This window comes from Aptenodytes patagonicus, chromosome Z, assembly GCF_965638725.1.
Source record: "Aptenodytes patagonicus chromosome Z, bAptPat1.pri.cur, whole genome shotgun sequence".
In the NCBI taxonomy this organism is placed as follows: domain Eukaryota; kingdom Metazoa; phylum Chordata; class Aves; order Sphenisciformes; family Spheniscidae; genus Aptenodytes; species Aptenodytes patagonicus.
The window spans coordinates 24545064-24573024 of NC_134982.1; the positions used below are offsets into that span (position 1 = coordinate 24545064).

General features: G+C 38.3%; 1 protein-coding gene across 2 annotated transcripts in view; it reads right to left on the reverse strand.

Annotated features, from left to right (window-relative positions):
- Window positions 1-1732: 1732 nt before the first annotated feature.
- Window positions 1733-27961, reverse strand: part of ADAMTS6 (ADAM metallopeptidase with thrombospondin type 1 motif 6) — a 158655-nt gene continuing 132426 nt past the window's right edge. For both annotated transcript variants that reach the window (XM_076361965.1, XM_076361964.1), the window contains 5 exons: window positions 19734-19863; window positions 15860-16064; window positions 12394-12570; window positions 10997-11153; window positions 1733-1998 (listed from right to left, as the gene is read on the reverse strand). In XM_076361965.1, coding sequence (XP_076218080.1) covers window positions 1889-1998; window positions 10997-11153; window positions 12394-12570; window positions 15860-16064; window positions 19734-19863 — 779 coding nt within the window. In that variant the 3' untranslated portion in view covers window positions 1733-1888. The remainder of the gene's footprint in view (window positions 1999-10996; window positions 11154-12393; window positions 12571-15859; window positions 16065-19733; window positions 19864-27961) is intronic.

Genomic DNA, 27961 nt, shown 5'->3' on the forward strand with positions numbered 1-27961 from the left:
AATAGTGTGCAACACATTTGGCTTGTTATTGGTAAAATACACTGGTACACTTCAATCTCATGATACTTTGAAATTATTTTTCACTGAAAAGAGTACTTTTTTTAAAAAGTGCTATTTGAGTTCGAATTTGTAACACGTTATTGTTCACATAATTTTAATTGCACTACAACAAAGGAGGCATAGCTGGACAAAAAAGCGCATTCATCAAGTACCTGCTGCAAAATGCAAGTGTTCAAGTACAATATATTAATATAAACCAGTACCTACTTTCCTTATCTCCTTGTTGAGTCTGTTACTGAAAAGTGAAGGGGAAGAAGAGCACGACAATTAACTTTTTTATGGTAGATTCTTGCCTAAGTAGTTTGGTTTCACATTTAAAAATGTGAAGTATTTGGCGACTATTAAAAATATGATGATATGATGTAAGTGGAGTATGGCAGCAGAATAGTTAAGGCATCTAGCTACTAATCCAGAGGCACAAGTTTGTTCCAGTCTCATGCTGAAAGCTGCCCCTAGCTTTAAATATTGTCCAGCTTTAAATATGTACCTGGCCATACAGGTGAAGGTGGCCAGACTTCATTTTAGCCACCCCTTTTCCAGTGTGCCTTACTCCTGACAGTCTGACAGGCCTCTTGGCTCAAGCACGCTTTTGACTTCTCATTTGAACAGAACCTAGATACCTCCACAAGTCGTCTATTCTTTAGTTGTAATCCTTGCCCACTCAGATGTAGTCTCCTGAACTGCACATTCACATATTCTTTCTCATAAACAAATGCCCTTCTGCTATGTTATTAAAGAAGGGAACATCTGGAATCCATTTTAACTTTCAGCTTTGCAAAGGATTGCCGCTATTACACAGTAGGCTTATCTTTTGCACTGGAATTCCTTAATTTTGGAGAATCAGAAGTAACGTGTAAACTAGAACTAGATGCCCACAAAGCTGTTTCTTCTTTGTGGCTGGTGTTGTAAACAAAAGTGAGCTGGAGTCAGAGTGTAAGTTCTAAGCAACATGTACGGTAGAAGAGAAGGAGCTGGCAATACCGTCTTCACCACTGTTGGAGTCTGCCTCCTCCATGATACTGAAATATGTTCCCTTTCAGTGGAAATCTCAGCTTCACTTGTACAATGGTAAGATGGCTATAAACCTGCAACACATTTCGTTTCATTTCATAGCACACTTGTATTTCATGCACCACTGCAATAACTGTTGCACCTCTTAAAACTAAGTCCCTCATGGTTGTTCTATTTAGTATAGCTTTATATATGGCTCACAGCAGTGTTCAGGAAATATGGATTACTCCAAAGGGAATTAGGTGGAATGAAGAAAAAATACATTTTTTTTTTAAATTTCTGCTCCTTAAATAACATTTCCAAGATCATTTTATAATTTAAATTGTGGTGCTGTGTCGTGAGATAAAATAATTAACATTTTTAAGCTATGACTTAACACTTTTCTGATTTTTCTTTACTTCCATAGTAGACCAAGTCATAACAGCTACATTTTAAACAGTTTTAAATACAAATGGATTCAGTGTCATTGCTAAGTCCATAATAAAAATTATTTTAATGGTCCAAGGAGGTAAACAGACTATTGGATTTAGTCAAAAGAACACAAATGTTCCACAGTAAGCTATTCTATATGTGTTGTGTGGATCTTTCCAATTTGGCATGCCCTCCTTATACTGTGTCCAGCACTTTGGATTAATAAATCCCACTTCACAGAAGTTAAAATAATATTGAAATCCTGTCAGCTGAGGCTGACCAGTGGTTACGTTTTCCACAGGGTAATGCATTTGCAAGGATCAATCTCATTCCGCTGTGTGGCTCTCTTCGATGGACACTCTTCCATAATGATAATAACAAGGCACATTCTTGTGCTTTCTGTGGGTCAGTGTCCTTGGCAGGTCTTGCAGCACATCTGTCTGAAGTATGCTCGACTGCAGAACTTGAACTTCAGCACCAGTGGGCAATACGCCACTTTGTTCACATCTTTGCACTCTAATAATTAAGAGCATTAAAGAGAAAAAATCAGAAACAAAAATTAAAGTACAAAGAAAATTTGACATTTAACATGCTGCTTCTCTATCCATCCACCTTGCCCTCTTTGTAACTACTCTTTCTAGCCCAGCCTAGCGCACACAATATATTTTAAAAAGCCATAAAAATGTTTGCAGGGCTTCTCTCCCAGACATTTACAAGTGTGCCCACTTTGTCTTGGAAGAATTATCATTTATTGGGATAAATGATCACTTTAGACAGCTAGGAAATGTGAGTCATTTTTCTTACAATACTTTTATAGCTTCTTTCTCAGGAGTTATTTTATCCATCCATGAAAGGTTATCCAAAATCTAACACAATTCACACTATTTGGTACCGTGCCTCTGCATTTGCAAGAATCCTTGAAATAGAATGTGCATTGCAGCTAACAGGGATGGAGAAAACGATGAATGTTACGAATAAAGGCACCAACAGTGTGAGTTCAGTGACTGGACTGAATGGTGGATTATACTTTAGGCTTGGTTCCACACATCCACAATTTCTTTTATGCAGGAGGAAAAGCTATTTTTTATGCCTGTAATAGACATGTAAGAGTTTTTTTTCATAACTCTGTTTTCCCTATATGCTGGGCTTACTGCCTCAGTAGCCCTTGTCATACTGGCTGGTAACTCTCCCAGGAAGGGAGAACAAGAGCTCAACCACATGGAGGAACGATTCCTACTCTTCCATCCCACACAGGTTGTGTCTAAAGTGACTTGTGGGGGTACATTACAGGAGCACTGCTGCAATACGCTGTGGTTCTCCTCTGGCTCAGTTTCCTTTCTGTAGAAAGAAGGTGGGAATAGGGAATGGAATAGTTTGGTCCACACCCAGTTCTTATTCTGATATAGTTGGAGATACAAATGTATCTGAGAGCTCAGGGGTACACTCAGGTTCTACAGCTCAGGTGTTGCTGCTGCAGATTTCCTTTGCACTGGAATGAATATTGTGATAGATGCCTGATAGGGGATTTTTAGTTAAAAGCATTTGCACAGCTCTTTCCAGACTGATATTAAAATAGGACTTTGGAAAGGAGCTTCACTTCACGTGTAGGAAGATGGAAGAGATGTACACGGAGAAAAAGTAAACCCCACAAGTTTGAATTACAAAAATTAAGTGATGGGAAGAATGAAATTAGATTCATTTCTCAGAAAATGATTTGTCTCAAAAGAATGCTCAAAAAGTAACTTTTTACTCTTTTAAGGTTGCATTTGATACTGGCTTCCTCCTACAATCTTTCTCAAATTACAAGAGCTATAAAGAAAATGTGAATGAAAAGGAGATGAACTAGCAGTACTTTCACCATTATCATATTTTGTATTGATTTGGTATCTAGAAGTGAAGACTGGAGGCCAGGATGCTGTTGCTCCGAGGCCTGTCAGAACAACAGTCCTTGACTCTGAGATGTCTATAAGCCAAATATGAAAGAGACAACAGACACACCAAACAGGTAAGAAAAGAAAAAAGCAATAGTGAAACAAACACAATCAGCGTGTACAATCATTCAGCTACTCCTATTTGTCTTCATTCTACATACAATCTCCTAGTACATTATTTTTGCTCTGGAGCAGGTAGTTATGGACAGTGCATTCATGCTGCAAGCATACTGTAGTAGCAACTTAAGTGCAGATGAGAATTTTTAGTATTTAAACCTAGGAAAGCATTAGTGAGGCTGAACTTCAAGGTCTGTACCAAATGGTATTTCTGATAATGGCAATATGCATGCTTCTAGCTAGATAAGTAGAGGTTATGAAATGATTTAAACTTTCATTTCATTAACACAGATATAGTGCTTTCACTGTAATTTTTTTACTCCACCTACCCAATGTTTTATGTAATACTTTTCTAATTTTTTAATTCTCAATTTGGAAACAGAGTTGGATGCCAGGAGAAAAGACATTGGGGGTAGCTGGTTGAAACAGACATATTTCTCTATCAGCAACCACATCTGGTCACTGTGTTTCACTGAGCTTCAAAAACTCTTCCCAGAAGAAGTATATTCCAGAAATATTTCAGGTCCTTGTGTTTGTGAAGACTGGGAACATAGGAGAGACAGATGGTGAATTATAAATGAAGTGAGGAATAAAAAGGTTCACCTGATCTTGACAAGATGTAAAAAGTTCACTCAATCCCCAAAATTACCTGTATTTAACTAAATACAATGGGTATGAGGGTTAAGTCACTGACTGCATTTTTGCTAAAAGTAGGATTTGAAATTACCCTATTTCATGTTTCTTTAAGTAAACTGGACCCTGTTCAGTCAATGCCATTTGGACAGCGGTGAGACAATATTCTGGAAGTTGCCCACAACTTCTGTTTTAAAAATCAGTTTTGAAATAGATATGGTGGCTGATGAAGTAGCCTATTCTTCATAGGACTGTGGCTGAATGGAAAAGGTTTAGCAGAGCCCTTTTTGTTCCTAGTAACTACTGTTAATAAGTTTCAGTAAGCTACGTGTATTAAACTCTCCCTTCCTGAACTTTGTGGCTAGATCAGACAATATTATGATATTAAGTATCATGTTACAGTAATAAAATCACAGAATGTCACTGTGCTTTCAGCTAAAGAGACTGCAAAGACATATCACACGAAATACAAGGAAAACTGAAATGACATAAAAATAGATAAAATAGTTTTTCAGGTGAAGTTTCAGATGGCTTTAGCAGTCTAGATTCAGCAGGCATATATACACTTAAGAGAATAAAATGATTCTGAATACATTTCAAATCATGTGGTACATGCTGCCTGTAGTTCACTTCCAGCAGCAAATGCAATGTTACGCTCATCAGTGGCAGTCTGTCAAAACCCCATCTACAGTATTCTGAATCACCAATGAAGAGTTTAAAGAAAACAAAAAGCTAAAGCAGGTGTAAAATTTGACAAGATATATGGTAACTTTCTTTTACTATTTCTGTATCCCCAAAATTTTGACTCTTATTTTATGTAAACAACCTGTACTTTCCCCAAGAAATTGCTTCCAAACTTTACCAACATGATGATTATACTGCAGAGCAGCTCAAGCTTCCTCAGAAACATTTATGTTCTTCTCTTGGGTTAGCAAAATCAAATTGTCCAGAAATTGTTGAATGGGTTCCATAGGCTGCGAGCACCAGAGTTTGGCAAGTGAAGGGAATCAGGAGTTCTGCTGGGGTTTGAAATAGGAAGGGAATCCCCTCAGCTAGCCTGACCCTGCTGCAAACCAATGACCTGTTGCGGAAATTGCTTTTGCCCCACAGTGGGGCCCAAAACACGAGGCAGTGCTACTAGGAGGCATGTGGACACAGTCTCCATGTGTGAGCACGTATGCTCTGCGACACACATGCACTCCCAAGGGGCAGAACCCTCCCTCTGAGAGACCTGACTCCTTCCCTGAAACCCAAATACTGATACACAGTTCACATCCCGGCGCACCCGAACAGAGACAGAAGCGAGTGTACAGGCACAGTATGCCCCCCTCACAAATACATTCACAAGGAAATACCAGAACTCAAATATTTCTTTCTTAGAAAGTATTATCTTTCCAAAAATGGTTGTGCTTTTTAGGATTAGTTAGCTCTTGAAATCTTACAAGCTTTCCATCATCTCTAGTACGCTGAAAAAGATATGCCTCTCTGTTTAAAGGCTAACACTTTACTAACACAAGAGATGTCAGCTCCTCTTGTGTCTAAGAGGATTTTTTTAAGGCAGAAAATGTGCAACACATGCACATTATTCTGCAAGTCCTCAGTTTGTACTTCTTACATTCAGTATTTAATAGCAGCTCTGAAATGTGTATAAATTAGAATATATATTTAAGAAATACTTGCAAAAGTATTGAAAAAATACCTTGAAGACAATTTTTTTTCTAATTTTGGGATAGGACACCCTTAGTATTTCATGAATTGCAGTAAGGTTCTTCTGAAAGGATGTAGGTATTTTAAATTGTTAAATGAACTTTGAAATTACATTTACTTTTGAGCCATTTGAGCCACTTAATCACTTACAAATAATCATGGAATCATAGAAACATAGAATAGTTTGGGTTGGAAGGGACCTCTAAAGGTCATCTAGTCCAAGCCTCCTGCCATGGGCAGGGACATCTTCAACTAGATCAGGTTACTCAGAGCCCCGTCCAGCCTGACCTCAAATGTTTCCAGGGATGGGGCACCCACCACCTCTCTGGGCAACCTCTGCCAGTGCTTCACCACCCTCAGCGTAAAAAATTTCTTCCTTATATCTAGTCTCAATCTACCCCCCTTTAGTTTAAAGCCATTCCCCCTTGTCCTGTTGCAACAGGCCCTGCTAAAAAGTTTGCCGCCATCTTTTTTATAAGCCCCCTTTAAGTACTGATAGGCTGCCGTAAGGTCTCCCCGGAGCCTTCTCTTCTTTAGGCTGAACAACCCCAACTCTCTCAGCCTTTCTTGATAGGAGAGGTGTTCCATCCCCCTGATCATTTTCGTGGCCCTCTTCTGGACTCGCTCCAACAGGTCCGTGTCTTTCCTGTACTGAGGGCTCCAGAGCTGGACGCAGCACTCCAGGTGGGGTCTCACCAGAGCAGAGCAGAGGGGCAGAATCACCTCCCTCGACCTGCTGGCCACGCTTCTTTGGATGCAGCCCAGGACACGGTTGGCCTTCTGGGCTGCAAGCGCACATTGCTGGCTCATGTCCAGCTTTTCCTCCACCACTACCCCCAAGTCCTTCTCGGCAGGGCTGCTCTCAATCCCTTCATCCCCCAGCCTCTATTGATACTGGGGGTTGCCCTGACCCAGGTGCAGGACCTTGCACTTGGCCTTGTTGAACCTCATGAGGTTCAGATGGGCCCATTTCTTGAGCTTGTCCAGGTCCCTCTGGATGGCATCCCATCCCTCTGGTCTGTCAACCACACCACTCAGCTTGGTGTCATCTGCAAACTTGCTGAGCGTGCACTCAATCCCTCTGTCTATGTCACTGATGAAGATATTAAACAGTACTGGTCCCAATACGGACCCCTGCGGGACACCACTCGTCACCAATCTCCATCTGGCCATTGAGTCGTTGACCAGTCCCCTCTGGATGCGACCACCTAACCAATTCCTCACCCACCGGACAGTCCACCCATCAAATCCACACCTCTCCAGTTGAGAGAGAAGGATGTTGTGGGGGACCGTGTCAAAGGCCTGACAGAGGTCCAGACTGACGACATCCATAGCTCTTCCCTTGTCCACTGATGGAGTCACTCCATCATAGAAGGCCACTAGGTTAGTCAGGCAGGACTTGCCCTTGGTGAAGCCTTGCTGGCTGTCTCGAATCACCTCCCTGTCCTCCATGTGCCTTAGCATAGCTTCCAGGAGGATCTGTTCCATGATATTCCCAGGCACAGACGTGAGACTGACTGGCCCGTAGTTCCCCAGGTCTTCCTTCTTTACCTTTTTAACAATGGGGGTTGTGTTTCCCCTTTTCCAGTCAGTGGGAACTTCACCGGGCTGCCACAACTTCTCAAATACTATGAATGGTGGCTTAGCAACTTCATCTGCCAGTTCCTTCAGGACCCGCGGATGGATCTCGTTGGGTCCCATGGACTTGTGCACCTTAGATGTGCACCATCAGGTGCCTTAGATGGTCTCGAACCTGATCTTCTCCCACAATGGGCGGCTCTTCATTCTCCCAGTCCCCGCCTTTGCCTTCTGCGGCTTGGGCGGTGAGGCTTGAGAACTTGCCGGTGAAGACCGAGGCAAAAAAGTCATTGAGTACCTCCGCCTTCTCTGTGTCCTGGGTAACCAGGTCTCCTGTTTCATTCTGGAGAGGGCCCACGTTTTCCCTTGTCTTCCTTTTATCCCCAACGTACCTATAGAAGCTTTTCTGGTTGCCCTTGATGTCCCTGGCCAGATTAATTCTATCAGGGCTTTAGCTTTCCTAACCTGATCCCTGGCTGCTCAGACAATTTCTCTGTATTCCTCCCAGGCTACCTGTCCTTGCTTCCACCCTCTGTAGGCTTCCTTTTTGTGTTGGGAGTTTGTCCAGGAGCTCCTTGTTCATCCACACAGGCCTCCTGGCGTTTTTGCCTGACTTCCTCTTTGTTGGCATGCATTGCTCCTGAGCTTGGAGGAGGTGATCCTTGAATATTACCCAGCTTTCTTGGGCCCCTCTTCCCTCCAGGGCTTTGTCCCATGGTACTCTGCCAAGCAGATCCCTGAAGAGGCCAAAGTCTGCTCTCCTGAAGTCCAGGGTAGTGAGCTTGCTGTGCGCCCTCCTCGGTGCCCTCAGGATCTTGAACTCCACCATTTTGTGGTCACTGCAGCCCAGGCTGCCCTTGAGCTTCACATTCCCCACCAGCCCCTCCTTGCTGCTGAGAACAAGGTCCAGCAGAGCACCTCTCCTCGTTGGCTCCTCTACCACTCGGAGAAGGAAGTTATCATCGACGCATTCCAGGAACCTCCCGGATTGCTTATGCCCTGCTGTGTCGTCCCTCCAAAAGATGTTGGGGTGGTTGAAGTCCCCCATGAGGACCAGGGCTTGTGAGCATGAGGCTGCTCCTGTCTGTCCATAGAGGGCCTCATCCACTCCGTCTTCCTGGTCAGGTGGCCTGTAGCAGACCCCCACCGTAATGTCACCTGTCCCTGCCTTCCCTTTAATCCTGACCCAGAAGCTCTTGGTCGGCTCCTCATCCATCCCCAGGCAGAGCTCCATGCACTCCAGCTGGTCATTGACATAGAGGAGAACACCCCCTCCTCGTCTCCCCTGCCTGTCCTTCCTAAAGAGCCTGTATGCCTCCATCCCAACATTCCAATCATAGGAGCCATCCCACCACATCTCCATGATGCCAAGAAGGTCATAGCCCTGCAGGCGTGCGCACGTCTCTAACTCCTCTTGTTTATTCCCCATGCTACGTGCATTTGCAATCAGTGGTTTCCAGTAAATGTTTCCAGTAAATAAATACCTTCAATGTGGAACATAAGCAAAAACGGGATGCTAAGTGGCAGCGTGTTGGGAACTATATCTATCGGAAGAGATTGCGCTGTATCTTTTTCCCCTCGATTCTTCCTAACTGCGCTAATGAGGCTGCATGGCTGTCAGTAAGGAGCTGGCTCCCACCTGGCCCACTCAAAGTGCAGGCTGAAGAGCTGAAGTCCATCTGGAATACTATGTAAGTAATTTTCAACATTTTCTATTTGTGGATCCCAAAAATTTTCCAGTGAAGGTGTAGGTCCCTGAAAAACACTATGACCAACAGGCTTACTTTTCATAGCTACCTTGCACAGTTCCACTGTAAAGAAGTCCACGGCCACCCAGTGTACGTAGACCACACACAGAAAACCCCTGATTGTATTCATCTATAGGAGATTAGCATATTTTCCTGATAATATTGAAGAATTATGAACGTAATGACTATAAATAACAACATGACCTTGTCATCTTGAAATTAAGAGGAGACTGGGACTAAATCATGCCCACTTACAAGTACTTTATTGCCTTCCTTACTTTGGAGAAAGTCAACATCTGTGTTTGGAAATAAAATATCATTTAGCCTTTGAGCTTTAAAGGGCAGAAAGTTTCCTAGATTGATAATAATCATGTAAAGATTACTTGAGAGCACTAAACATAAAAATTGGAATTAAAATAACCAAGGAAAATTCTTTAATGAAGATATTTTTCAAACTACAACATGGAATGATAAGCCTCTATTTAAAATTAAAACTTCCAAGCAGTAAATTACGGTGCTCATAGACTGAACCATCAGTTTATTTTCTGGGAAGATTTTAGTATGCTCCCACTTCATCACAGACATCTCCATTTGACAGACTTTTATGAAAACTTTGAATCTATGGCGTGAACCTGAATGGATACAGTAGGTATTGAATGAACACCAAATCAGGGTAGACTGTAGCATAAATTTGCCTTCTTTTTTAAATTTAAAAATCAGAGTATTTGTTCCACATAAATAGGATATTAAACTCCAATGTAGTTGGAGAACCTGTGTAAAAGATACTCCATTATATACTGCACAGAGATTAGTTAGTTAAAAGGAGCAGTGTTAGTGACATTGTGGTCAAGTACTCAAAATTCAGGGAATATCAAAATTTAGGGAATAACTGTTTTAAAAGAACTACTATCGCTGTGCAATCTTTCTTGATTTTTGGACATGTGTGTTTTGGTAATTTTTTATTCCTTTTTCCCTTCCACACAAAATGAAATGTACTCATCTGGTGAGCAACTATTCTAAGTTTTTACAGTCAATGAGGAAACTTTTTTTTTTTTTAGTGCCTAGCACTCCAATTTTACTTTGAAGACAGCATTTCCTAATAGGTTGGCTTGGACAATTTATGAGTTCAGATCTGGAGCCTTTCATAAACAGTAATATCAAAATAAGCTTATCAATATCTATTATATCCTCTAGCAAAAATATGCTATGATGAAGCTAGTTAATAGTTTGATTAAATTAGACCGTATCATGTAAAAAATACTGTAATTATTTCAAACAGGCACTACAAATCCAAGAAATGAAAATTTAATTAGAAGAAGCTGACAAGTAAGTCCAAGTATAAGAACAGGCTTGTAGCACCATGTAGCATTAAATCTGTGGTCCCAGACTTTCAATGAACATGTAATTAACTATTTTTGCCACTAGATTGTTATGTTAACCACTGATGGAGGAGGTAGAAGGTTAGTGGATGAGAAGTATATCATGCTTCCCCTGCTATTATGGACATTTCCATTGAACCAATAAAGACACTGGAAAATTAACGACACAAAGCAATAGTATTTTGTCCATAACATAGGCTATATATTTTTAAGCGTGTTTTTTTGAACAGAGACCCTGTATTTAGGTTTTTATTGACTTCACATTTGAACTACAATGACTAATTAGAAAATAATTGTAAAAAATTCATTCACAGTCTGAGAGATGATGTCATGTAGACTTTTACTAATAAATTAGTGCAGTAATACTGACCATGTCACCTTACTCTTTCCAGAATAAATTCTATTAAGATGGCAAACTTACCTTCTGTGTTGGAAATGGGAGTACTGTCACATTTACTTTCACACTGCTGCATTGATGAAGGTCTAAGTGTTTCTGGACACTCGCTGGATGCTTGTCCGGTGTATGAGAGGCACTGTACTGTTCTCATCTGTTGCCCAAGACCACACTGTGCAGAACACTAAAAATAAGAAAGATAAAAAAGTAAAACAACTTGGATCCAATTTTTAAGTATCAAACAAGATAACAGGAAAGCAATCAGGAACAGCACACATGCACAAATTTTAAAGACGACAGGCATCTGAAGAGATTTGGTTAACACAGAAAATAATTTTCAAAGAATGGTTTAGAATGTTTCTTTTTTGACAGTATATGCAAGCACTTGTCTTTCAAAGAAAATAAAACACAATGCAATGTTGGCTCCCTGAACAGTTCAGATTTGAGGTATAAGAATATAATCTACTCTATTTCATATATTATGTCTGAGTTTAAGTGCATGTTTTCAAGAGAGAAATAATCACTTTAGAATAAAAAAGGAAAAACCAAGGAGAACAAGAATTCAAATCTGCTAGAGGACTCTTTTTAAGGAAAAAGGAAACTAGCTTTCAAACAAAAATACTATGCTGTTTCAAAACATTTTTTAATTTCTATAACTTAACAGTGGTTTTAGTACAATTTCAATTTAAGATAAATGCGCATCTGAACAACTACCATAAAAGAAAGGTGATTTGACTGTAATACCACAAATGATTGTCCCCTGGTTAGTTAAGCTGAAGTGTTTTATTTTCATTAGTGGCAAATTACTCAGCAAACTTAGAAACTGAAACATCCATTTATTATTTTAAAAACAGGCCATTGATCATAAGAGATGCAAAAACATAAAGAAAGAAGGAAACTCAGTATATCATGTTTAGAAACACTGCATAATAGCAGCACTGTTCGGCCTGTCCTGTAACAATTTAGCGCTCTCTCTGGTAATTCAGCATATTTTATGGAAAATTATATAGATCTCAAAGGTTTTTTGGTGGCTATATATAAGTATCTTACTAAAATAGGAATTGGCTTTGTATTTCCATCATGTTTCTCAAGGAAGTTAAATGCATTTTAAAAATACTAAACCTTGTAACATTGCTGTATCCCAAAATCCCCTTCCAAAAAAACTGTAAAAAGGACTATTTCGTTTTTTAAAAAATGCATACAGAAACTCATCCAGTAGAAACTAGATTGCTGTCAGCAGATCCTTTACAGTTCAGCAGAAAACTATCATTCGGAATCACATTTCAATCTGAGACAAACAGGGGAGACGTTTTTGGTTCAGTCATGGGAACCATCTCTTACCCATTTCCAGCAACACCTTATCCTTAGAAGGTGCTAATGTGTAGGAGACTGACAGCAATAAACACTTATATGAACTATCTTACCTGTCCCCAGTCTCCAGTAACCCAGCGAGGAGGAGGACATCGGCCTAAACTACAGCGGATGCGGACTGGCGGCTTGCTTTCCTCTTGGCATTGCGCGGTTGGAAAAGTTTTTAGAAGATCGCTGCTTTTGCACAGAATAATTCGGTGTTTGAATCCTGGGCCACACTTTGGTGTGCACTGAAAAAATATTGATATAAATAAATAAAGAAAATCTCAGTAAAAAGTCAATAAAAGCATCAGAAGTGTTATTATGGAAAACAGGAGAACATATTTGTGGTCTTATAATTAAACTATAATGACAATTTTCCCAAGATGATAATGATAATTTGAAAATGTTTCGAAACACAAACAAGCTGACTGATGATTGCTTTATTAAGTTCAAGTTTTTATAAGTTTTAATTTGTTAAAGGTAGATTTCCTTTGCTATTTATATTTAGGCTTTGGTGTTAGTATTTACTTTTATATATAAGAGACTTTAGGTTAGGTTTAAGAAAAGCACTTTGCTGGAAAGTAGAAAGGTCTGCCACATGTAGCACTATTATGAAACAAACTTGAGCATGCATTTCAGAAATTAAAAGTAGAACTCTCTGTTCTTAATATGACCTTAGTACAGTCTTTCTCAACCTCATTTGCAGACTACTGAGCTACAATGAACACATTTTTTCCTCAGTAAACTTACGGGAAGATAAATGCTTTACTGGACTCCACAGAAACCAGACTATTCAGATAGAAATACTGTACCTCTCCTACAACGCATGCTTTTCTCTCCTTTTACCTGTATTAACAAATTATGTTAAGAGCTGTTCTGTACCACTTCTGTGGGGCTCACAGTGATGCTAGTAGGATTCCTTCTTTATGCTTTGAATTTCCAGTGACTGTAACAACTTTTGGAGCTAAAAGTATCTGTGCATAGAAGAGATCTGTGCAACTACAGGCACATCAACCTTCTTTATAGTGTCCAGTGATTTATCATTTACTTTGAACAAAAGACTGTTTAAAGGCAAGAAAGTACACAGAAAATGGGATACAATGAATCATGGGGATATCAGTGGTGGATCATTCCAGTTTATTCTAGTCGTCTCCTTTCATTTTTTTAGACAAAGGAAGTGGAACAGTTTTAACCTACCTGGGCTTCAGTAAAGTTTTTGAAAAGGGGATGACAACTGGCTAAAGTTTAGGATTTGAGAGATGCTACCTGCAAAGACCTTCTAGGATCAGTCATAGGACTGATCTGATTCGTATTTCTTTCCAGTCTACTTAATGATGTTCATACAAAAGTAGTTTCAGTTGTTCACTGTTTCTGAAATTCCTGAAACTAGCAGATAGCACAGGTAACTAACTGACCTTGATGCTACAGAGGTATGCTCTACAGAAAGAAATGGACAACCATAAAGACATTAATAATTGAAATGAAGTGAATTTTGGCAGTATGACATGCAAGAGCATGCATTTCCAAAAAAAAAAACCCCAAAACAAAACCCACCCCCCCAAAAAAAAACCCCAAACCGCAAGAAATGAAAAAAGGAGGATAAAGATCTGGATATATTAACAGAGTGTAAGATGACTTTCTGTAATCAATATGTGATAGCTGTGGAACAGAAACAGCTTATTTAGGGTATACTGATACACGGTAGGTTATGGGTATTTTCAGTAGAGCAAGAAACAAAAGAATGAGGCACATGTGGAATCTGCTCTGGGATAATATAGCTCTATTATCTAAATTATCTATCTAAATTAGCTCTAGTCATCCAGTCCCAAAAAGACGACTTCAAACTGAAACATGAAAGCAGAATGTGATCAAGATTAATACATTTCTGACAATGATAGCTGGAATGAAAGAAGGGCTGTTTCAGACAACAAAAGCAAACAGGTATAAACTGGCATGGAACTAGAACATTAGAACACTTCTTGCAATTCAAAGATTGAAGTTCAGGAATAGTTTTCCAAGAAGCAGTGGGACAAACCCCCAAATTAACTAATTTTAAAACAATCAATTTATCAAAGCAATTATATGATATGGCTGCATTTGACAGCAAGGACACAGACATGGAAACTCAGGAAATCCTAACTTGTAAGTACTCCAGAGGGTACTTTGACATACAAAGTGGGGTGAGATGGGAGTCCAGGATAGCAAGGATCTGAAAAAGTATACAGACATTTTTGCACCTTGATTTGCATGTGATGCAGTCCCATTCAAATGTATCTGCCTTTCCTTTCAGCTGCACTGGTTCACATTCTTCAAATTTAATACTTAGGTCACTGTAAGGTTGTTCTGGTTTCGGCAGGGATAGAGTTAATTTCCTTCCTAGTAGCTGGTACAGTGCTGTGTTTCGGATTTAGGATGAGAACAATGTTGATAACACACCAATGTTTCAGTTGTTGCTAGGTAGTGCTTACACTAGTCAAGGACTTTTTGGTTTCCCATGCTCTACCGACTGAGAAGGCTGAAGGTGCACAAGAAGCTGGGAGGGGGCACAGCCAAACTGGCCACAGGGACATTCCATACCATGTGACGTCATGCTCAGTACATCAACTGGGGAAAGCTGGCCGGGGGGGGCCGCTGCTCGGGGACTGGCTGGGCATCGGTCGGCAGGTGGTGAGCAATTGCACTGTGTATCACTTGCTTTGTGTATTATTATTATTATTATTATTATTATTATTATTATTATTATTATTATCATCATCATCATCATCATCATCATCATCATCATTATCATTTTATTTCAATTATTAAACTGTTTTTATCTCAACCCATGAATTTTTTCTCACTCGTGCTTTTCCAATTCTCTCCCTCATCCCACTGCGGGGGCGGGGGGGGAGGAGTGAGCGAGTGGCTGCGTGGTGCTCAGTTGCCGACTGAGGTCAAACCACGACAAAGGTATAGTATAAGCTTGGCTTATACTATAACAGGTATCACCATACTTAACGAAAGATGTTCTTTCTTTAATAAAGAGAATACCAACTTTCAGGTCTGCCTCTTGTGGTATGTTGCTAAGAAAGGTGATGCTTTACATCAGCATGGTTACTTCAGGGAAAAAAAAAAGGCAGGTTATTCTGGCTTCTGATATTGTAAACCCATCATGTCTACTATCCAACTATTTGCCTGTTCAAAAAACAATGGAAATTGCTTTTTTCTTTAAGACAATTATCTCATACCAAATGGCTATTCTAGGTTTTTTTTTGTTTCATCGGTGGTTTTTTACTACTTTACTATTCTATTTTGTATTTTACTATTTTTCTACTATGATTAATAAAAACAGGTCATAATCGTTTGACAAAACAACAGAACTGACAACATAGAAAGAAAGCAAAAAGTAAAAATTGCTTCAACACTATATCTATGAGGTTTTGAATTTCTTATTAATCCTTTACTTAGCAAGCAGCGATAGAAAATGTACTAATATTCAGTGGTCAGAGCTCTTGTCTACCCTATTACCAATGAGTTAACACAGTACAATTTCCTTACTTCTGACCAGTCCAAAGCGACCCACTGTGGGGGACAGGACTGATTGTTGCAGGCTTCTTTTTCAATAGGCCGGTGGGTTAAACAATTGGTATTGTCCAGTGTCTCCTCCTCAGAAGGTCCAATCTTTCTGATACAGAGAACTGTTCGTGAACGCGTTCCTCCATCACAGGTCTTACTGCATTCTGACCAATCTCCTATAAACCATCTGAATAGAAACAGTTAGGAGACTCAGTTAACGCATTTCAGAAACAGAGTAGATAATCGCACAAACCCAGAATCCAAGTAGTTTAAATTACTAAACCTAAATCATTGTTAACAATACATGTATTCACAGTGAAACAAAGTAGAAACTTATGGGTCTTTTTACTGAACATTTTAATTTATGCTTCACTGCAATCATACCTTCCAATAATAACACTACCTTGTATTTTTCTAGAGCAGCAATTTCCAGCCTAGGCTACAGTAGTTAGAAAGGAGTGTTGAGCCTGACAAAACTGCAGCTGTTTAAGTAGATTTGTACTGGACTTGCCTGAAATTATTTCTCTGAAAGTGGTTTGCAACTGGAAATGTTTGGGAACCACTGCTGTAGGTTACAGCACAAGTTAAAAGCCAAGATGGTTGCCTCTCTAGTATCATTACAATAAAATAATTTGATCTCAAAATTGGGATTTTTGAGAGTTAATTCTCATCTGATTATGAAACATTTCTGAACTTTTTTATAAAAGGCTATACTGAATTGCAAAATATTCTTATTTATTAGAGTAAGGAAAGCTAATACTAGTAAAACATGAACTCATCATATAAAAAAATGACCTCAACATATATTTAAAAAATTTAACACACTGCATGATAGGTGCTAGAGGGAACTTCTGAGTGTTTGCATGTACATACAAAAAGTCAGGAGTTGTACAGTATATTTATTACTTTGTGTTGCTGCAGAGATTAAAGCAGCTGTTAATCTGGCTGTAAGGCTTTGGGTTTTTTTACTACTGATGAATGGTTAATGCAGCTCAATTCACTGGAAATCTCTCTTCACATTGTCGAGCACATTTGGTCTTCAATATTTTGTATGTTGGTTAGATACACTCGCCTGAATCATCCTTGCAAAGGATGAAGGTGAAGTCTAGTATGCTATCACATGTTGCCAACGTGCCAAAAATGCCAGGCATGTCAGTCACTGTGGATGTTTCTGGAGGTATGCTTGGAGCTGCCTCGTAAGATCTGTCATTTTCTGAAGCCTCTGTCAAAAAAAATGTGCTGCTATCCTGTCTTGTGTTACAGAATATATAATATATTCTAATATGAACCTAGATCAATGCAGAGATGCAAACAAATATGCCATATTCTGTCATTAATTTCCCAGCAAAAGAGAGTTAATTTGTGATTCTTCGCCACCGAACTTGTGCTTTTACCACAGCAGGGAGAATTAGAAGCTCTTCAGAGCTTTGGAGAGGCTGAAGCATTAATTTTTAGTTGGTACTATGATTTGCTCAAGTGCATTCTCAGGTACTTTTTATGTTTATACTGTATGACAAGACAGTACTATTCATAATTCATAGAACTATGAGAGTTACCTGTATCGTTTCTTGAAATCTGGAACTTTAAGAGTTACTTATTGTAATAATAAATTTTACACATTTGCTAACATGCTTTTATACCTCTGCTCTGTCTTAGAATCATTGAGGTCGGAAAAGACCTCTAAGATCATCGAGTCCAACCGTCTTGGTTGGAAATTTAATATATATATAATTAATATAAATGAAATATTGTGAACAAACATAGTCTTTGCTGCTGCCCAGAGGCATCAAGTATAATGTAATTGGCATTCAGTTAGAAAGACTAACATTTTCATAAGTTTTGGTATACACCACAAGGAAAGCGGAATTGTGTTAATTAAAAAGGAAATATTTGGCCAGTCTATGTAAAGAGTAAGTCCTACTGGGTGATAAATCTTCCAGCCAAAAGGGTCAAACTTCTTTGGGTAACTATCTGTTATTTGAACAGCCTTCTTCTAGACTACTTACAGGATCAGGAATCAAGAACCCTTCCTTAGGAGTTTGGCACTTTGTATTCACCCTGTGGGGAACATCAGAATGGAGGCAGATGTAGGCTGAACTGCTCTGACATCTTCAAGTAGATGCTGATTAATACACACTACCCGCTTTCTGAATCTTGATGACTTGAGTTTCACCATGTTCATCAATGCTCCTGCTGTACTGGATGGAGAATCCACAAGTGTCCCGCTTTGTGGGTTGGGTTTTTTCCCTTGTTTTTGTTTTTTAAATAATGTCAGTGCAAAAATAAAAATTAACTAGTTTGGAATACCTATGTTAACACTACTTTTAAAAGTGCTAATTTGTTAATAGTTAAGCCACACAAAGGAAGGGATAGGGATGTGTTTGGTAAAAAGGAACTGACCAAACATGAACACTTCCCACTTCTGCTCTCAGGAACATGGTGAGAGTTTAGTTAGTGCACTTACAGCCATGCTAAACAGTGTTATCCAAACACAATCCAAATGCATATCCTTGCAGGGTAAACATGTATTTACACATAGACTGTGGAGACAATGATTTAGACCTACTTTAGACCTGTTTGTGAGACAGCACATTCACATTCAAACACACTCAAGGTGAGAGCAGTGTAATGGCTTCACTTCTGTTTATGTCAAATGAGTATGGTACATGACACAGGGGGAGTAAGTGTGGAAGACATTGCTCTGCCATCCTGCAACCAGTCACCACACCAGGGAAACAGCTGATACTCTAGGAAGAAACTAGGTTCATGAAGACCTGTTGGGATTTTAATGCATTATAGTCTTGTCTCATTCCTCCCGGTGTCCTTCTTGCTACAATTTTACAGTTTCTAAGAGACATTTAAAAGACACTGCAGTATTTATTTATTGTGCAATATCTATATTTAATCAGCATTAACAATTTTCATGCCCAATTAGAATACAGCTACAGATTATCACCAAACTTAAACTAACAAGAGCTTGTGAATCAATAAACTGTTGTACCTCTTCCATTCTTTCCCCGCAAGTTTTGTTTCAAAACATAAGAAGCTGTTGTGCATATGCTAAAATTATTTTCTAGTGCAAAATATCACAACTGTTTCTAAACAGCTTTTGTAGTAAGATTAAGCTATGCTATAGATCCTTGCCAAATTTTATTTTTGAACAAATGAGCTGCTGTGTTTTTAATTATCTTTCAAATATATAGCATACAGCTATCTTTAAAAATAAAACTAGACATAACCAAGTAGGCACCTAATCCTGAAGGCACACAGCATTACTCTACAATACTGAGTATCCTGGAGAGAAAGTTGTTTGACAAAACTATTATCAGTAAATCATGTAGCCTACCAAGCAGTTTCTATGTTTGCCATTTCTCATGTGGACACTTCAACCCAAATTTTAATATAATATACTTAAAAATATGGCAAACGTTTAGTATGTAATATAAATAACTATGGCAAAGTTAGTTTCACCTCAAGATTCTTCTGTCATTGTTGACTTAAGAATGGTCCCCAGTTCTACTCTGGGCACTGTTCACCACCTCTGACACACCCTAAGAAACTGCTTTGCTAGTATCTTTTTACTTACAATGTCTGAGCTTCTTTGTGTAGTTTAAACACCACTGTTCCTCAGCCGTATCAGGCCTCCTCTAGGAGAAAGTATGTTTTTTCCACAACTGATTTCAGAGGAACAAGAAACCGTAACCAAAACCCAAAACCAAATATCCTGTCTGATAAGGCACAACCCTAATACTAGATCAGAATTTTATACGCATTTAGTCAACAAGATTTATTACAGATTACAAAGACTCTTTTATCTACGCAAAACACATGTCCATCTTAGTGATTAATGACTTACTCAGGTGGGCAAGGCTCAGTGTTGCAGGCTCTTTGGTTTTCTGGAGGCTTACTATCAGGGTCACAGTAATTGTTTTGTACAATGGAGTCGTCATCCAGCCTTTTACACACCACCTCTTGTTTCTGCACACCTTGGGATGAAATGAAACACCATTAATTAATCATTCTTACTTGTTGAGTAAAAGTGTATTTCAGCTATTGATTATTAATGCTACCATCCCACTTTAATTGGCTGAATGCTGCAGGGGTGTGAATTCCAATTGACTGAATGCCCCCCTGACCACAATAGATCTTTCATTTTCCTTCAATTTTAGGCCACCCCACTAAGAGGGGATTTTAAATTGCTGTTGTTTTCTAAAACAAAGGGAATATATTTATAGATTTACTAAACAGATTGTTTTTATTTGTGTATTGCACAAAATCCATTTTCTGTCTACCCTCCTCGCCTATTAAAAGACACTTAAATTTCCAAAGAAAACATCACCAAATAGAATGTGGTCACACTTCAATGCAGAATTATTGTTTATGTGCTCTGGTTTAAAATAAACCAGCAATACTGGGACACAGTGTTGCATTTTTATACGTGTCATCCTATAAACATTTTTTTCATTAAAATAATACAAGTATTATTCATTCTGAATGATGCAGTTTGTCTCTGTGAATGCTCATTTTGTCTGGCACTCCCAGCTCCTCTTTCACTGTTAACCATCAACAGGGCAGTTTAGAATTGATTGTTATTCCCAAAACATAATGACGTATCACTGCCAAGGCAACATTATAAGGTAGCTTATTAAGTAGATTTTCTGGTTTTAAAAAACAGGATCTAAAGGCAGGCATTAAAGAACCATTTATATGACAACAGTGCAGCTCAGAGTATTGTTGTAAAGAGTAGTACACACGGCCTCCACCTCTCTTTTTAGAACAAGCTGTATGATGTTTGCTAGCGTAAGACTGTGGATCTGCAATTCATATGCAGTTCTTATTGAACATGAGTAGTCATAATACTGAAATAATAGGATTATTTGTATGATAAAGTTGCAAAAAGCCCTGAACCTTTCTTAAAAACAGAAGCAATTACTTAACTTTTTCCAAAATGTGAAATGCATACAATTAAATAGGGATTAAAACATCCTGGCTTCAAGTATCTGCCAACTTTACTTTACAGCCCTCTCTTCAAGACAAGCTTTTTATAGGAGGTAGACATGCAGTAATAAAATTAATTATATAAATATGTTTTTCAGACACTAGACATCCCACTAAAAACATAGCATTTTTTTCATCAAATATTTGTACTCCTTTTGCTCATTTTAAACAAGCTAAACAACTTACCTTGCAATTGCTTCCTTTGTTATTCATTATCAAGAATCAAATCTCCTACTTTGGTTCCTAAAATGTGACCTATACAGAATTCAGGTATTTAATTCCAACAGTGAGTCAAGCCTAGCCTTGAGATGCCTGAAGTTTGGCCGACAAAGCATCCTGCTTGGCTATGAACAGAAGTCTCCCAGTCTACGCACAGAGGCATGTGAAATGTCTTCATGATGTTATGTGCAAAGGGCATGGGGAAAATGGTAGCCTCCTTTTTCATGAGTCTTGAGGATGGCATGCACTCCCCCTTGAGGCTGCAGGTGCAGGAGCAGGTATGATCCCTTCTCACCCTGAGGGGATTCCTAATTCCCATGAGCACACCGTAAATTCTGTGACTTAGTGGTTAATTTAGCTAAGGTGGCAAGACTGAAGTTTCTAGTCTGTAGATTATTTCCAGTTTTTATTCCATTACAGTCTGATGTAAAATGTCTAAACCATCTTGAGAGCAAGGATGAAAAATCCATACCTGCCTGTGCTAGATGAATGTCTTATTTTCTGCTTAGATTAAACCCCCTTCTTGTCTTTCTGCCATAGGCCCCATGAATCTTGTATCCCTGGCTGCACTGTGGCCCAGAATGCTTATTAAAAAATCTTCCCTTCCCCTACCCTCTTAAGACTCCTGAACTTCCTACGGCACACAGTTAAGAGTACTCTTCTGGAGATGTACTCCCAACTGAAATCTCTTCACTCTGCAATAGGGAATTGCTATTTAATAGATAACTGTCATGGCATCCTGCAAAATATGGGTATTACCCGTCACATAAAAATAGAGCCTTGTTAATTCAAATACTCTCAGGAAAATGCAGCAGTCTGGATCCTAAGCACATAAAAATGTTCCATGTGTCCTCAACTCTAAAGTTCATGTTCCTGACAAGCAGGAGAGGAGTTGATTCATCACTCAACACACTGTTTCTTACAGGGTGCCTGTTCAGCAGGTGAGAACTTTGTATCAACCTTCAAAATCACCTGCCTCCTCACCTTGAAATCATTAACCATGTTGAGACCAAAGATGCCTAATGCTGGAGTCTTCACACTACTGCAGTATCTAAAACCAGAGTCCAGAGCTTCGCTGCTGGGATATCTCCTTTTTGATTACGGCTACACATAACCTTCACAAAATAAGCACCTTAAATCAGTTTGTAAATCATTTCACACGTCTTACATCTCAGGTTATCCATAAACATCACAATAATTTTAAAGTAAGCTTTATTTATGAAAAAGATACTGATTAATATAAGACATATGTCTTACAGGTGAGCCAGGTAAACCAATCAGCTTCTTCTATTTGCTCTTCTTTCTATATGTATCTAGATGCCACATTATACAACAGTAGGTACCACTAAACAGCACAGAAGGCTGCCAGACTGTTTTCCAAGTGTATCCTACATACACAAATCTACATGAACAAGCTAAAAAGAAAACACCATTTTTGAACAGTATTCAACCTCCATTTTTTTGCTAATTTTCAATTTATGTGCTTTAACATGTTGGAAAAAAAAATCATTTTGCTATATAGTTAGGTCCAGCTGAAATTGAGAAACAACTCAAATCATCAGCATGGGGGACCCTCAAGGTCCTGAAGTACATGCCTCCACAGCCGTTGGTTGATTGTGTTAACATACAGATACTCTCTTTCACATACTCATCCATCATGTATCAAAGATTTTAGAGCTTCACATAAAGGTGTTCCATTTACAGCATTCTCAGCACCTAATATTTGAATTACATGAAATTATATAAAGCTGAAATTCAGTGAGATCTTGCACTATAAGGGCAATTAAATAACCTTGGAACACAGGAACTTGGAACATACAACTAGAAGCAACACCCTTCTATTGCTGGGAACCACTCTATGTAATCCCTTTCACAAACTGATCAAGCTCCACTTTAAGCCCAGGTACATTTTTCTGCTCTGAACTTCATGCCTGTGACTACTATAAGCATTCCAATTTCCATTCTAGATGCATTAATTGCCAATTTAGGTTTTTAAAGTCAAAATGGTCTTCAAGTTTAAGTAACTTTATTGTGTTAACCAAGTCAACTCTTGCAGCCTCTGTGTTGTTACACCATTCCTTTGGTCAACCTCCCAACCCTTCTGTGCATCTGCTCACACCTGAGTTTATTACAGCCACAATACAAACTGTGCCCAGTACTCCAGAGGGATTTTACTAATGCCTTATCCAGTGTCGTTAATAGTATTACATAAATACATCCTAAAATAAAATCTGCCTTTATCATGACTACAACATATCCAGTCTTCCCCATATGTCTCCTAGTGCTGCACTGTCAGCAAGTTTCATCAGAGCTTTCTACTTTTTATGCTGCCATCAGAACAAGAAAAACTGGACGTCTCGTGAGTCATGTGAAAGGTCTTTAAGAAGCCCACTAGGTTCACTGCCTTTTGGCATGGTAATTTACATTTTAAGCATGCCTCTTGTCTACTAATCTTTTCTAACTCTTTTTTAGGTGTAGGTGACAACAAAAACTTTAAGAAAGTCTAGATCAATTAATCTACTACGTTTCCTTGCTCTAGAAAATTAGTTATATATTAAAATATATCTGGCTAGTCAAGGATGACCTATCGTGTTACACTTTGCCACATTTGTCACTTATTTCTAGATCTTTATACTTTTCTTCAAAATTTCAAATCAATTAGTAGTTCAATGTTGTTATATATTTTTTTCTGTAAGTATATATACAGACACACAGAGTGAGAGATGATTTTCTTCAGTTCTCTACTCCTTTAGTACTATTTTAGTAGAGAAAAGACATATCAATTGCAGCATGAAAGAGAGAGAAAAATGTTTACCAGATTAGGGTCTCCTTTATAATCTCTTCTTTTGGTTCTTGACAAATAAGTGGAAGATCTAAATATTTGAGAAGCTGTGACAAGATGATTCACTTTAAATTCTATAATCTAAGCAAACACTGCCAACGGATGAGAATAATTAAAATCAGATCTGACAACCTGAGTAGGAATATTTCTTTTGCAATTTTCTACTCAAACTTCACCATGACAAGAAATAGTATTTAAAAGGTCTAGCCAAACAGCAATGCAAGTAACATGGCGCTGCTAGTTGACATAGAATTTACGTTCAGCTCTGACTGATGAATAATAATTTATCCTTTCTATCACAAGCTGCCTTAATTCTCTTGGTGGCTGATAAAATAGGCTGAATATTGCCTTCATAATGATATTTCCCTCAAATATAACTGCTTAAAAATAATAATTTATACACACTTTAGAATTAAGCATTTTAATGATGCATACCATTCTTGCAAATATATTTATGGGATAGCACAGATATTCATGTTATTTTTTCACTGAATTTCCTACTGGCATCAGACACATTTCCTTCTAGGCTTTGGCTAAAAACCGGCAGCCTCAGTAAATTCATTTCTGAGGAGCTATGTAATAAGAAAGTATTCTGAAGTACTATGAATACAAAGTATCGTTGTGGTCAGTTTTCAAAAAAATTTAAGTCAGACGTGTTATTTATTGAACATTGGTCAGGTAGCATATCACCTGTAAGACAGTATTCACCACTATTCACTCACACAGTGAAGAATCTTTAATCCATGCCAGGAGATACCTTAATCCAATTTTAAAATGTTCTGCAGCATCTTGCCACAAAGTATGTAAACTTTACATCACTGCTGTCTAATTACAGTGTTATTTAAATTAAAATCTCAGAAACAAAATTCAGATTCTAACTTTAAGACAAGAAAAAGAAATGGAAAAAGCCAGAAGTGCAGTTTTCACCAAGACAACAGCTACAACTTGGTTAAGCCCTGTGGGCCTTGAAAAAAATCTTTCTAAATTATCAACTCTTCCTCGAGTATATGGTCTCTCTTAAAATAATCTAAAAAGCACAGCTAAACAAGTTCATTTAAACTCTCAGGGGAATAATTACAAGCAGTTAGACAGGAACACTCTGCTTTCAAATCTACAGATTTATAGTTTATAATAAAAGACATAAAATGTCCTCATGACTGGTCAATGCAATTCTAATAGAAGACAAAACTCCAGTGGTTTAGTGACCATAATCTCCAGAGAACTGAGATGTTTTGCAGATTTCAATTTACAAATAGTCTGCATGACTTTCAGCAGCCAAATTTTAAATTACATGGAGCACATTTTATTCCTAAATTAAAACTGCAGGCATGTATAAGCTATATCTATTTTTAAAAGCAATCCCAAAAATTGTGGTTTGCAATTGCAACAGTTAATTATAAAGATGCCAGTACCAATACATAGTGAATCCTGCATCACTAAAACTAGTGCATGCTGGTTAACCCAGACATACTTTCTGAGCTCACTCATCAGATCACAAGATGTTCATCACAGAGCCAAACTTACATTTTTCTTGATGAGGACAAGTATGTTTTATTTGTCTAAAGACAGTTTCATAATTCATCTGAGGACATGAAAGAAAAACATAGTAGGCACCACTCTACAAGAGTGATGAGCAGCAAAGAAAACTGGACAGCAATCAATTTACTTATAATAGTATACTGACTGACTATTTAATAAAAAACATGAATATCTAAGACATTTAACTCATCTGGAGATGAACTCTAATAGAATGAATGAAATCAAAACCAATGCTTAGGATACCTGGTAAATTCCAGATAATAAATGCTGTCATTTGTTGCCATTTACTGCTAGAGTTTATTAACCATAGAAGAAATTTTAAAAAGGGGAGTATGCACTTATTGAAGTTTATTTTTAAATGTATACAAAAGTAAAAACACACAGAAGGATTTTTTTTTCCTTTGTTGGATTTTTTTAAACAATACCACCAGCAGTTCACTTCCTTATTAAGAATATTTATGGATCTGGACAAAGTCATACACTCGCCCTTGGAAAGCTACTAGGTAACTTATAAGGACAGACAGGCATGAGAGTAAATAAACTACAATTCTGTGATCTGTAAGTGATATATATCACCCCTTCCTATTTTAGCACTTTCTTCTTCTCCTTCCAGCCCTCATTTTATTATTTCCTATTTCTACATATTCTGATTTTCTCTTTCGCAGACTTTCTTATTAAATAATAAATTAATCGAGTCCTTAAAGAAAATGTTCTGTTGTTGTCGTCACCAATTTTTTCTGAATTCCAGTGAACTGTTCATCCATCCCTCCCTTCTGAATTCCCTGTGTTCTCTCCTCTCCCACTCTTCTCTGAATAGATAAACTTGCACTGTACATTCTGGTATTCTCTGGCATTGTTTTCCTGTAGTCTTGTCCAAGTCTGCCACCAGCTATAAAGACCTGTATGAGATAGTAACAAACTTTTCTTCTGAAACCTCTTGACTCAGAGTAGAACAGTTATCAGTGAACTTTCAGGAAAAGGGGGAATTAATATGGAGAATACATGTAGCTCAGTTTTACATAATATTCCCAGAGAGGAAGAACTAGCTCAGATACTATAAATCTGTATTTTAAAGAAAAGTTTTTCAATATAGAAAATACTGGTTCTAGTGTACAAAAAGAAAAGCTGCCATTCTGGATCTCCAAGGCTAAGAACAGATACTAAGAGATATTAAAAATTAATGAAATTATATTTTTATCCTACATATGAATACATGAAACCAGGAAAATAAGAGAGTTGCCTGTTACCAGGCAAGCCTTTTTAGCTACCTGGTAAAACTGAAGAACCTATTTTTAGCAAAACTTAAGAAAGTACCAAAATAAACCTCAGACTTCAGAGACTTGATTTCTGCTTGGTTCACTGTACAGAACATGATGCTTACTGGCAGAGAAACTATGGAATATTTTGTTCTTTTCTCCTTTAACATGAATGACACTACTAAATACACAGTTTCCAATCTCTCATGAAAGAAAGACTAACTTCCTTCTGCTTTTTAGAGGCAATCTAAACATGTAACTGTTTCACAAACTTTCATTTATCTCCTAGACCACGCTCTGAAGAATACAGGAGAAGAGGAAGTATAATGTCTACTGTGGAAAGAGTCCATTGATTTCAGGTGCCTAGCTGAGTTTTCAGAATACTTTGCTTTACACACACTTCATGCAATGATGAAATTCACTGCATGCTTCAGAGGTCAGACATTCCAGAGAGGTACCCATATAATGATGAACTGGTAATTAAATGCAAGTAAGACTAATGTATGCTTTGAGTGGCTCAGTATCACATGAGAACCATAGAAGGGAGGCAGGAATGGAATCCAGAGCTCTGGCACCGCACTGAGTGGTCGTAAGCAGGAAACCCTCCTCCCCCTCCCTATCATCCCATTTACCATGCCCTTCCTATCCTGCAAAACTGAGACAGGCCCTAGAACAGAGGTCCTGTTTGAAAAGTTAGAGCGCTTTTACTGTTCAGATGTGACTCATCAGCACAGCAGAGATGAAAATAATATAGAAGTCCAGTGGAAAAGACAGCACGTTACCATCTAATTAAGATTGTAGGTTGCTCCTAGCTTGCTCTTAGTTTGCTCCTTAGCTCCTGAACTGCTCTAGTTATCCTTCTCCAAGACAAGGCCTACAAGCAGCTCTAGGAACAGCTGAATGCAGTGCATTGCCCTCAAAATACTACAAAGAAGAGACTGAACAAAGATCAGAGACTTCTACAATATACAATACTCCAAAACTATTTAAACTTTGCACTACCAAAATGCTGCTCTAGCCTTGGTGCTCTACTTCATGACATTCAACACATATCCTCAAGTTCACAGTACAGAAACATCACTTTGGTGGGCTGTAATGCAGTTCTCACTTTTTATTTTTTAGATTCTTTGAATTAAAAAACATACATCAAGTAATAACTATGTTTTAAGAGTCACGGGCTTGGTCAAATGGTATGTAATGCAGATATAGTCAGTCTCATTTAGAGAGAAC